This window comes from Squalius cephalus (genome assembly GCF_949319135.1).
Source record: "Squalius cephalus genome assembly, chromosome: 4".
NCBI lineage: Eukaryota > Metazoa > Chordata > Actinopteri > Cypriniformes > Leuciscidae > Squalius > Squalius cephalus.
The window spans coordinates 33,115,375-33,128,182 of record NC_137125.1 but is presented as its reverse complement, the minus strand read 5'-3'; the positions used below and the strand labels follow the sequence as shown (position 1 = coordinate 33,128,182).

At 45.5% G+C, this 12,808-nt stretch overlaps 1 protein-coding gene across 1 annotated transcript in view; it reads left to right on the top strand.

The window, feature by feature from the left end:
- large1 (LARGE xylosyl- and glucuronyltransferase 1) overlaps nt 1-12,808 on the top strand; it is a 96,885-nt gene that overhangs the window by 52,402 nt on the left and 31,675 nt on the right. Inside the window, exons 7-10 of the mRNA XM_079868895.1 lie at nt 9,914-10,018; nt 10,164-10,276; nt 10,990-11,115; nt 12,562-12,717. Coding sequence (XP_079725021.1) covers nt 9,914-10,018; nt 10,164-10,276; nt 10,990-11,115; nt 12,562-12,717 — 500 coding nt within the window. The remainder of the gene's footprint in view (nt 1-9,913; nt 10,019-10,163; nt 10,277-10,989; nt 11,116-12,561; nt 12,718-12,808) is intronic.

Genomic DNA, 12,808 nt, shown 5'->3' with positions numbered 1-12,808 from the left:
CGGGTTTGAACGAAAGGTACTTCAAATCCACAGATTCAAGTGATTCAAAGGGAAAAGCCTTCAGGGCCTCCAGGACCAAGGACAGATCCCAAATAGGAACCAAGGGGGGCCGCGGGGGATTCATCCGTCTAGCTCCTCTGAGGAAACGGATAATAAGCTCATTCCTTCCTATTGCACGGCTGCGCGTCGTCTCAGCGAACGCTGCAATAGCCGCCACATACACTTATCCAACAGCTCTTGAAGGAAGGAGAGCACTCGCGGAACCTCACATGTGCGTGGATCGACGCTCTTAGTAGCGCACCATTTAGTGAACACAGACCATTTAGACGCATAGAGCCGTCTCGTAGAGGGAGCTCTAGACTGCGTGATCGTGTTTACGACCCCTTCTGGCAGCTCAACGGGTATCCGTTGATTATCCACGCATGCAGAGACCAGCGCTCTGGATGGGGATGCCAGATCGATCCGCCGGCTTGAGATAGGAGATCCTTTCTCACCGGGATCGGCCATGGGGGTAAGTGCGACAGCCTCACCAGCTCTGGGTACCAGATTTGGTTCTCCCAACGCGGGGCTATGAGAAGCACTGGGTGGTGCGTTTCCCTGATTCTCGCAATGACCTGTGGTAAGAGGGAGATCGGGGGAAAAGCGTACAGCGGCAGGCTGGGCCAGGTCCGGGCCAGCGCGTCCTCGCTCCTTGAAAAAAATATCGGGCAGTGAGCGTTGTCTTTCGACGCAAAGAGGTCGACATCCGCTCTGCCGAATAGGCGCCATAGCAACTGGACTGTCTGGGGGTGCAGGGACCATTCTCCCGGGGGAATGATGTCCCTGGACAGTCTGTCTGGGCCGACATTCAGGTGGCCCGGCACGTGCGCAGCTCTCAGCGAGCGCAACGAGCAATGAGCCCATACGAGAAGGCGTTCTGTCAGTTTGCACAGGTTCCTGGATCTGACACCGCCCTGTCAGTTCACATAGGACACCACGGACATGTTGTCCGAACGGACTAGCACATGGTGGTCCCGTATGAATGGGAGGAAGCGCTTGAGCGCGTTCTCGACCGCTATCATCTCCAAACAATTTATGTGGAGGGATTTCTCCTGGTCTGACCAAAGGCCAAAGACCGGTTTGCCTTCGAACAGAGCGCCCCAGCCTAAGGTGGAAGCGTCCGTCGAGATAACTTTGCGGTGCGAGACGGTCTCTATTGTCACTCCCCGCTGGTACCAGTCGGCCGCTAACCAGGGCTTCAGTGCTGAAACGCAGCTCTGAGTCACTCTGATCCGGATGCGGCCGGAAGCCCATGCTCTGTGAGGCACTCGGGCATTCAACCAGTGTTGTAGCGGGCGCATACGCAATAGACCCAGCTGAAGCACTGCTGCAGCTGAAGCCATACAACCCAGCATCCTCTGAAATGTCTTGAGAGGTGCGGTGCTGCCCGGCTGGAAAGACGCGGCCAGGCGTCGAATACAGCGCGTGCGCTGTATCGACAGGCGGGCCGTCATTGCCACAGAGTCCAGATCCAAACCCAGGAAAGAGGTTGACTGACTGGGCACTAAGGCGCTCTTGGTCCAGTTGACCGTGAGCCCCAGGCTTTCCAGATGGCTGAGAAGCACTGTTCAGTGGGCGATAAGCTCTGCCTCTGACTGTGCTAGAATTAGCCAATCGTCCAGATAGTTCAAAATCCGCATTCCCTGAGCTCTCAGGGGAGCGAGAGCCGTGTCCATGCACTTCGTGAATGTACGGGGTGCCAAAGACAGGCCGAACGGCAGGACGGTGTATTGATATACCTGACCGTCGAAGGCGAATCTCAAGAATGGCCTGTGACGGGGTATTATCTGGATCTGAAAGTACGCGTCTTTTAGATCGAGAGAGATAAACCAGTCCCTCGGGCGAATCTGCGCGAGGATCTGCCTGGTTGTGAGCATTTTGAACGGTCTTCTCATAAGAGCCTTGTTCAAATGTCTCAGATCCAAAATCGGTCTGAAAGCTCCATCCTTCTTGGGAACGAGGAAATAACGGCTGTAAAAGCCCGTCTTGCTCATAGAAGGGGGTACCGGTTCTATAGCCCCTTTGCAGAGGAGTGTCGCTATTTCTGCTCGAAGTAGATGTGCTACTTCCCCATTCACTCTCGTCTCGGTACGCGCATGAAAGCACGGGGGGCGGCGAGCGAACTGCAGAGTATAGCCCTTTTTTACTGTGCTTAGCACCCATTCTGACGCGCCTGGAATAGCTTCCCACGCTTTCGCGTGTGCAGCCAGGGGCAGAATAGCCTCCGAGCTCTGATTGCCGCGCGTTGCGGGTTCGAGAGCTCGAAACGGAGGCGCGGGTGCAGTGCGCGCGCTCTTGGTGCTTATATGCGGCGGCTCGCATGCAGCGATGGCTGGCCGTTTTACACACAGTGTCCCGGTGGCTTTCGACGGGGAACATATGGTGTGAAGCGCGACGCGCGAGGGCGGCGTCGGGGGCGAGATGTTTGTTAGTATGTGTGAGCGCTCGAGGGCGGGCACAGGACTTACATTTAAAACCTGACCGGTCGTGAGAGGCCGTGTAACAGAGCGGGCAGTGGGTAGGTGTGGGCACGGCGAGGTGGACACGTGACCTACTTTCAGCACTCGAGCGGCTTTTGCCTGCTTTATGAGAGTGGGCTCTGTGAGAGACACGGGATTTATGGTGCTTGTGTACAGGGGTGAACACGGGAGCGTGGGCACACTTACTGCACTTGAAACACACACGGCGTGAGCCGTGCAACCAGACATGATGCTCTTTTTGAGATCTCTCTGGTTCGCCGTAAGAACGGCGGTTGTGTGCAGGCGAGAAGGTCGATTTACCGGGGACTCAGCCGTCGCTTCTTTTCTCGGGCTAGGAGGACTTAGCGGGCTCAGGTTTCACCGTAATCCTCTGCTGGGGTCCCCGCGGCGGAGGCGGTCTGTTTCGGCTGGTCGAGCGCGATCTAGGGCGACCGCCCTGTCGTCGCTGCGAGGACGGAGGTCGAGCTGGACGCTGGGCGGAGCGTTGTGCAGGCTGGTCGACGGACGGTGCAGCTGGTCGACGGTGCAGCGGAGCTTGAGCGTCGAGGCAGAAAGAGGTTCATAGCCTGTGTAGTTTTCTGCACCTCCGAGAAGCGGTCCACGATCCCGTGAACCGCTGGACCGAACAGACCAGTGGGAGAGAGGGGGGCGTTGAGAAACGCCGCGCGCTCAGATTCCCTCATGTCGGCGAGCGTCAACCAGAGATGCCTCTCAGTTACAGTTAGAGAAGCCATGCACCGTCCAATGGCCTGGGCAGCAGATTTCGTGGCGCGAAGGGAAAGGTCCGTCGCGCTTCTTAAATCCGTAATGGAAGCAGATTCAAAGCCTTTCTCATCCAAGTCGCGGAGGAGGTTGGCTTGTAGAATCTGTAGCACGGCCATAGAGTGAAGGGCAGATGCAGCATGTCGCAGTAGGCGAACACACACAGCAGTAAATAATAATAATAATAATAAATTTTATTTGGAAAAGCGCCTTTCAAGGTACCCAAGGACACTGTACAGTTTGGATAGGCAGAGACAAGGAAATATAAAGACATAAACATAAAGAACATACAGGGTTTAAAATGTTATCATGCACACACAAGACATAGAAATACACTGCGCACAAGGTGTAAAATCCGATCAATCTAGTCAAATTATGGGACTGCCAGGAAAGCTAGGCTAAAAAGATGGGTTTTTAATTTAGTTTTAAAAGTGGATAAACCTGTGCAATGGCGCAACTCAAGTGGCAGAGCATTCCACAGTTTGGGGCCTACCACGCTGAACGCCCTGTCACCCATGGTGCAGAGGCGAGATGTGGGGACGTATAAGAGGCATGTATCAGTAGAACGAAGGGTGCGTGAGGTCGTGTATGGGGTGAGAAGATCAGATAGGTAAGATGGGGCTAGATTATGTAGGGATTTATAGACAAGTAGAAGGTTTTTGTAGTGTATGCGATAGTGGACAGGAAGCCAGTGTAATTGCTGAAGGATAGGGGTAATGTGATCCCAGGGCCGTGTGTAAAAGGATATGTCGCCGGATAGCGTAGCAGGCACGGATGGCTGAAGGCGGCGAAGGCGGCCGGCTTCTTCAGGCGCTGTCCTAGGCTTGCTGGTCGCTGGTTTCAACGGCGGCGGCTCTCAAGATCCAGCGATGAGAAGAGCTTCGCTGAAGACAAGAAAATCAGAATTTTAGCCTACGATCCCTGCTTATATACACACTGGCCACACCCACCTTGACGGTTAGAAGGGTGTGGAGGGCGCGAAGCGCCCTGATAGGGTGTGACGTCACACAGGGCTCACTGGTGTAAGCAGTTGCCGCCGGGCAACCAATGAGCACGCTTATACATTTTGCCATGGTCTGCCTGCTGCCTCACTGCGTTGACAATGAATACAAAATTAAAGGATCATTTTTTGGCTTCAGATCTCGAAGAAAGATAACTTTCCCGCAGCGTAAGCTACTTACGCAATACGAGAGAACCTCTCGTAAGAGAATCCTCTATGCGCATCAAAAAAACATGTGACTTTGCGATTGGATGACATAACTGGACTAACCAGCACAACAATCTTTTGCACAGCGTCTGAAATGGTGTTTTGGTTGTCAAGTCAAGTCAAGTCAAGTCATCTTCATTTATATAGCGCTTTTAACAACGTAGATTGTTTCAAAGCAGCTTCACAGAGATAAGCGTATAATTTAAGGTAACAGAGATTGTTTTGGCTTTATAGCAGAGTTAAGTTATTTTCCATCTAAAGTTAGTTTTGATTGATTTGCTTCCGTCGCAACGATCATTTGTTATTAAATTAGGGTCCGCTAAGACGACACCATTCCCTCTACACAGACTTTAAGCGCGAACCTGTGAGAAACGCTGATGGCGTTCACATGCGCATTTAGAATGGGTTCTATAGCATTTGAAAATACGCAGGTTTGGAATTCCCTACAAGCCAAGCCTAAACAAAGTACTTGTCTTTCCTTATAAATTTTGATAAAGAATTTTATTTTATTTTGTTGCTTTGGGGTAGGAACGCGAAACGAATTTTCCCGACAACGCCTTATCTGTAGAGTGGTAGAGGGATCCTCCATAGGGAGAGACTAGTTGGCACTTCAGCACTGCGTTGTCATCGGGTCCAGGCGCAGGTCCTTCGTCAGAACTGGATATGGCCCGGATCCGGCAGGCTGCAGGAAAACTTTGGGATAAACACAGACACTAAAATTAGCGTAGATGCCATTCTTCTCATGATGTAACGAGTACATCAGGATTTATGGGAAGTGTTCCCGGTTCCGGCTGACCTAATCTATGCAGCCTAACATTAAATTATAGAAGTCTATAATGTATTATGTGAATGCTAGGTCAAAGAGATGTGTCTTTAATCTGGCTTTGAACTGACAGAGTGTGTCTGCTTCCCGGACAATGGTAGGAAGACTGTTCCAGAGTTTTGGTGCTAAATAGGAAAAGGATCTACCGCCAGCAGTCGATTTTGATATTCTAGGTATTATCAACTGGCCGGAATTTTGAGATCGCAATAGACGTGACGGACTATAATGCGTTAAGAGCTCGCTCAAGTACTGCGGAGCTAAACCATTTAGTGCTTTGTAAGTAATCAGCAATATTTTAAAATTTATGCGATGTTTAATAGGGAGCCAATGCAGTTTTGACAGAACTGGGCTAATATGGTCATACTTCCTGGTTCTGGTAAGAACTCGAGCTGCTGCGTTTTGAACCAGCTGTAGTTTGTTTATTAAGCGTGCAGGGCAACCACCCAGTAGAGCATTACAATAATCTAGCCTTGAGGTCATGAACGCATGAACTAATTGTTCCGCATTTGTCAATGAGAGCATATGGCGTAATTTAGATATATTTTTAAGATGGAAAAATGCAGTTTTACAGATACTAGACACGTGACTTTCAAATGAAAGATTGGTATCAAAGAGCACACCCAGGTTCCTAACCGACGACGAAGACTTAACAGAGCAGCCATCAAGTGTTAGACAGTATTCTAGGTTATTACGTGAGGAAGTTTTTTGTCCAATAATTAGAAACTCTGTTTTTTCAGAATTTAGAAGTAGGAAATTACGAGTCATCCAATTTTTTATATCAGCTATGCATTCCGTTAATTTTGTGAATTGATAAGTTTCGTTAGGTTTTGAAGAAATATACAGCTGAGTATCATCAGCATAACAGTGAAAGCTAATTCCATGTTTCCTAATGATATCTCCTAATGGTAGCATGTACAGAGTGAACAGCAGCGGTCCTAGTACTGAGCCTTGTGGTACGCCATACTGAACTTGTGATCGATGAGACATCTCATCATTTACTGCTACAAACTGATAACGGTCAGATAAGTATGATTTAAACCATGCTAGTGCATTTCCCGTAATGCCAACATAATGTTCTAATCTATTTAAAAGAACGTTGTGGTCAATGGTGTCAAATGCAGCACTAAGATCGAGTAACACTAATAGCGAGATACAACCACGATCGGATGATAAAAACAAATCATTTGTGACTCTAACGAGAGCAGTCTCGGTACTATGGTACGGTCTAAATCCTGACTGGAAATCCTCGCAGATATCATTTCTTTCAAGAAAGGAACACAGTTGTGAGGATACTGCCTTTTCTAATATCTTTGACAGAAAAGGTAGATTCGAGATCGGCCTGTAATTGACTAATTCTGTAGGATCAAGTTGCGTTTTTTTAACAAGCGGTTTAATCATAGCCAGCTTAAAGTTTTTTGGTACGTATCCTAGAGACAAAGATGAATTAATGATATTAAGAAGAGGATCTAGGACCTCTGGAAGCATCTCTTTCAGTAGCTTAGTTGGTATAGGGTCTAACATACATGTTGTCGATTTAGATGATTTAATGAGTTTAGTAAATTCTTCCTCTCCTATAGCAACGAATGAATCAAATTTTTCCTCAAGGAGGCTACAATGCACTGCCTGATGCGATACTGTAGTAGACGGTTGCATAGTTATAATTTTGTCCCTGATATTATCAATCTTATGAGTGAAGAAGTTCATAAAATCATTACTGCTGTGTTGCTTGGAAACTTCTGGGCTTGAAGCTTTATTTTTCGTTAGTTTAGCCACCGTTTCAAATAAATACCTAGGATTATGTTTATTTTCTTCTAATAGGGTTGAAAAATAAGCAGATCTAGCAGCTTTTAAAGCCTCTCTGTATGCAATAGAGCTCTCCTTCCATGAAATGCGAAATACCTCTAGTTTTGTTTTCTTCCAGTTGCGCTCCATTTTTCTGGCTGCTCTCTTAAGGGCCTGAGTGTGCTCGTTGTACCACGGCGTTGGACTATTTTCTTTAATCTTCTTTAAGCGCAACGGAGCAACTGTGTCTAAAGTGCTGGAAAAGAGAGAGTTAAAAGTTTCTGTTGCAATATCGAGTTCTTCTAAGCTATCTGGGATGCTGAGATGATGAAACTGATCAGGAAGATTATTAATAAAGCAATCTTTAGTAGCAGAAGTGATAGGTCTCACATATTTGAAACATGGAGTTGGCTTTGCAGCCTTGGCTAAATGCAAATTACACGAGACTAGATAATGATCTGAGATGTCATCGCTCTGCTGCAGAATTTCAACGGCATCAACATTTATTCCGTGTGATAATATTAGATCTAGAGTATGATTACGACGATGAGTAGGTCCTGACACGTGTTGTCTAACTCCAATTGAATTTACAATGTCTTTAAATGCCAATCCCAATGCATCTTTTTCATTATCGATGTGTATATTAAAATCACCAACAATTAGTACTTTATCTGCAGTCAATATTAACTCTGATAGAAAGTCAGCAAATTCTTTGATAAAGTCTGTATGGTGCCCTGGTGGCCTGTATACAGTAGCCAGCACAAATCTCAAACGTGATTTATCGTTTACACTATATATTTTTACATTAAGCACCAATGCTTCAAAAGAATTATATTTAAAACTTGATTTCTTAGTGGTTTTGAAACTATTACTATAAATTACAGCAACACCACCCCCTTTGCGTTTCAGACGAGGCTCATGTTTATAACAGTAATCTTGCGGGGTTGATTCATTTAAAGTAATGTAATCGTTTGGTTTTAGCCAGGTTTCTGTCAAACACAGCACATCTAGGTTATTATCTGAAATCATATCATTAACAATGAGTGCTTTTGAAGTAAGCGATCGAATATTCAGCAACCCAAGCTTTAGCATTTGCTCATCTGTATTATAGCTGTTTTTTATTTGTTGAACATCAATTAAATTTTTAACCTTAGATGGGTTAAAACGTTTTTTGGATTTCCAAATTCGGGGAACAGACACAGTCTCTATATGATGATAGCTAGGTGAAAGAGGCTCTATGTGATGGGATTTATCTGACCTGGGTGACGCGAGGCCGCTAGCAGACGGTCGGTTTAGCCAGTCTGTCTGCTTCCTGACCTGAGCCCCAGATTGTCATGTTTGAGCTCTAAGACTATGAGCCATATTACTAGAGAGAAGAGCAGCACCATCCCAGGAGGGATGAATACCATCTCTTTTCAACAGGTCAGGTTTGCCCCAAAAACTTTTCCAATTGTCTATGAATTCTATATTATGTTGCGGACACCACCGAGACAGCCAACCGTTAAGCGAACACAATCTACTAACTATCTCATCACTCCTGCGAACAGGAAGGGGGCCAGAGCAAATTACAGTCCTTGACATCGTACTTGCAAGTTCACACACCTCTTTAATATTAATTTTGGTGATCTCCGACTGGCGGAGTCGAACATCATTAGTGCCGACATGAATAATGATCTTAGAGAATTTACGATTAGCATTAGCCAGCACTTTTAAATTTGCTTTGATGTCAGGCGCTCTGGCTCCCGGCAAACATGTGACTATGGTGGTTGGTGTCTCTATTTTCACGTTCCGTGTAATAGAATCGGCAATAACTAGGGCACAATCATTCTCAGTGGGTGTTTCACTGAGCGGGGCAAATCGATTTGTTATGGTAATCGGAACGGAAGAGTGGTTTTTAGATCCGCGACTAGAGCGATCCCTCACTGTCACCCATTTGCCCTGCTGCACAGGCTCTACTTCAGCTGGAACCGACTCATGTAAAGTGTTCACTATGCTATGCGCATCCAAAACATCTGAAGCTCTAGCACTCTTACTATCCTCAATTAAAGTTTGGATGCGTGTTTCTAATTCTGAAATCTTCTCTGTCAACCTAACTGTCTCCTTACATTTATCACATATAAATCCTATATTGTCGACAGAGAAGGCTATGCTAAACATGTGACATGAAGTGCAGGTGACAATAACAGGACAAGACATTACTCACCGTGTTTGTTGACTGATTCTTACTCACCTGAGCTTTTATGAACTCAAAGGCGCGGACGCGCGAGAGAAAAATAAATAAATAAAAATAGCTGAGCGCACGGGCCGGCGCGTTAACAGGCTAGTGAATTACTAGCGTTTTGTGCTAGTAGTACTAATAACAGAAGCTAGCGATGTCAGTTTAATCTGAGATGTTGGGTAAAATGTAGTAGTATAAACAACTAGAAATGGTAGTAAATGATGGTTCAAAACAAAGAAATACAAGGCTAAGACGGAGCTTACAGCACCGAAGCAAACAAACACACTCACAGCAGGCAGCGAGGCAGACAGGAGCAATCGATCAGCGATCACGACAGGAGCAATCGATCAGCGGGTTGTTCTGAAATGCCTGAGCAAAGTCTGTCGTCAAAGCCAAAGCCAACATCAGGCATCCTCTGAAACGTGTTTATTTCATTTCGTCTGTGTGCTCTAAGAAGCAAGTTATTTATTAAATCTGAAAATTACTTACTTTATACAGTGGCTGCTCCTACTTTTCTTAGTGATATTTAGTAACTCAGATGCTACCGATCAGTAATGTAAATTAAGATGCTAAGTCACTGTGGTGGTGTTTGTGTGTTTCAGGTCAGCAGGTTCTTGGTTTAGTGGAGAATCAGAGCGATTGGTACCTGGGAAACCTGTGGAAGAACCATCGGCCTTGGCCAGCGTTGGGCAGAGGCTTTAACACCGGTACGTCAGCCAGATTTCTGATTATCACGCTTGAAGGGAAGACCAGTTTTAGAACAAATACCAAAGATTCTGATAAATAAAGATAGTCATTTTTTAGATTATACAACATCCACTATGTTATAAGTGCTGTGTGTGTGTGTTGAAGGTGTGATTCTGCTGTTGTTGGATCGTTTGAGGAAGCTGAAGTGGGAACAGATGTGGCGGCTGACGGCAGAGAGAGAGCTCATGAGCATGCTGTCTACATCACTTGCTGATCAGGTAAACACATGGGCTCTGTTTCAGTCCCCACTGAGCTGCCCTGCTGTCTACTTAGACAGTATAACATTATAAGTGACTAATTTTCAATTAGGCACATTTGTATGATGCAACATACAGCAATACCAATAGCACTTCACATAAAAAACACATGGGAGACCCTCAATTGATTTGTTTATCAACAAATAAGAAATACACAGGGATTAAAGTTCTCCGATGCTACAACAGATTTACGCCAGTTGGATTGCTGAGAGGCCATGCACAGTGCAGTGCAGATCAGATCAGATCAGAGTCGGAAATGAACAGACAAGAGGCAAGAAATGGCACTAAAATGCCCCCCAAATTGAAGATACAGGTGCAAAAAATTGCCCATAAACAACTAAACAAATCAATTACTGTCGCAATGAAAGTGATGTGAAAATTAATGAAAAGTGTTGAATGCGGAAATCCATATATATCTGCTCATGTTGCATCAAAGATTTCTTTTTATACATTGTTTTTTGCAGCATTGAGCATAACAAATCACACTTTTTTGTTAAATATATGAATGCAATACCCAATCAGAGGGGTTTGTTTCTGTGTACTCACTGAATGAATTTTGCACTCTGAATTGTATCATCATAAACAACAAAATGCAGATGCAGTTTTATTTTAGAGTAGAGCTGCTTTAGAAAATTAACATAATATCAATTTTATGAACAATATTTTGCCTGCAGGACATCTTCAACGCTGTGATCAAGCAGAACCCGTTCCTGGTGCACCAGCTGCCCTGCTTCTGGAATGTTCAGCTGTCGGATCATACCCGCTCTGAGAAGTGCTACAAAGACGTGTCTGACCTCAAGGTGACATCACTGTGGAGCTGACACAAGGGGGAGCACACAATTTCTTCACACGTATCCACCTTATTTTGCAACACTTTATTCTGTGAATATGTGAGACTTCCGCTTTATTAACCGCTATAGGTAAATAACTACAAGAATAACAAAGTGAAGTAAATGGTGAAACTATACCAGTGTGTTCATAATTACACCAAATAATATGGTAAGACATACAAGTTTTCAATATTAAGCTGCATAACGAGTTGTTTTTACAGCTAAAAATAGGGAAGCTGATGACACAGGAAGTCAGACAGAGGCCGTGCATCTCTTACGTTAAAAATAAAGTGGATAGCTGACGGGATAAACACCTCATCTACATACACTATATTGCCAAAAGTATTGGGACACCCCTCCAATCACTTCCATGGCCACAGCTGTATAAAATCAAGCACATAGGCATGCAGACTGATTCTACAAACATTTGTGAAAGAATGGGTTGCTCTCAGGAGCTCAGTGAATTCAAGCATGGCACTGTGATAGGTTTCCACCTGCACAATAAGTCCATTCGTGAACTTTCCTCACTACTAAATATTCCACTATCAACTGTTAGTGGTATTATAACAAAGTGGAAGCAATTGGGAACAGCAACTCAGCCACAAAGTGGTAGGCCACGTAAAATCACAGAGCGGGGTCAGCGCATGCACAGAAGTCGCCACCTTCCTGCAGAGTCAATAGCTACAGACCTCTAAACTTCTTGTGGCCTTCAGATTGTCTCAAGAACAGTGCGTAGAGAGGAATGGAATGGGTTTCCATGGCAGAGCAGCTGCATCCAAGCCTTGCACCACCAAGTGCAATGCAAAGTGTCAGATGCAGTGGTGTAAAAGCACACCACCACTGGACTCTAGAGCAGTGGAGACGTGTTCTCTGGAGTGACGATTTACGCTTCTCTGTCTGGCAAGCCGATGGACGAGTCTGGGTTTGGCGGTTGCTAGGAGAACGGTTCTTGCCTGACTGCATTTTGCCAAGTGTAAAGTTTGGTGGAGGGGGGATTACGGTGTGGGGTTGTTTTTCAAGGGTTTGGCTTGGCCCCTTAGTTCCAGTGAAAGGAACTCTTAATACCTAGACATTTCGGACAATTTAATGCTCCCAACTTTGTGGGAACAGTTTGAGGATGGCCCCTTCTTGTTCCAACATGACTGCGCACCAGTGCACAAAGCAAGGTCCATAAAGACACGTGGAAAGCCTTCCCAGAAGAGTTGAAGCTGTTATAGCTGTAAAGGGTGGGCCAACTCCATATTAAACCCTACGGATTAAGAATGTTCATTTAAGTTCATGTGCATGTAAAGGCAGATGTCCCAAAATATTATAAAATATACATATAGTGTATGTGCTTAATATTGAAAGAAACAACAAGATACCAAATCAAGCAAAGGGTTGATTCATATAATTTCCCACATTTCTGAACTTCAGGTGATTCACTGGAACTCGCCGAAGAAACTGCGTGTTAAGAACAAACACGTGGAGTTCTTCAGGAATCTCTATCTGACATTCCTGGAGTATGATGGGAATCTGCTGAGGCGCGAGCTCTTTGGCTGTCCCAGTGAAACAGACCACAACTCAGAGAATGTGAGTTTTATCACTGTGCTTCATGTTGCCAACTTCAACTGCAACTTTTAAAGGTCTGCAATGATTTCTTTGTTCCGGCAGCATGAAAGAA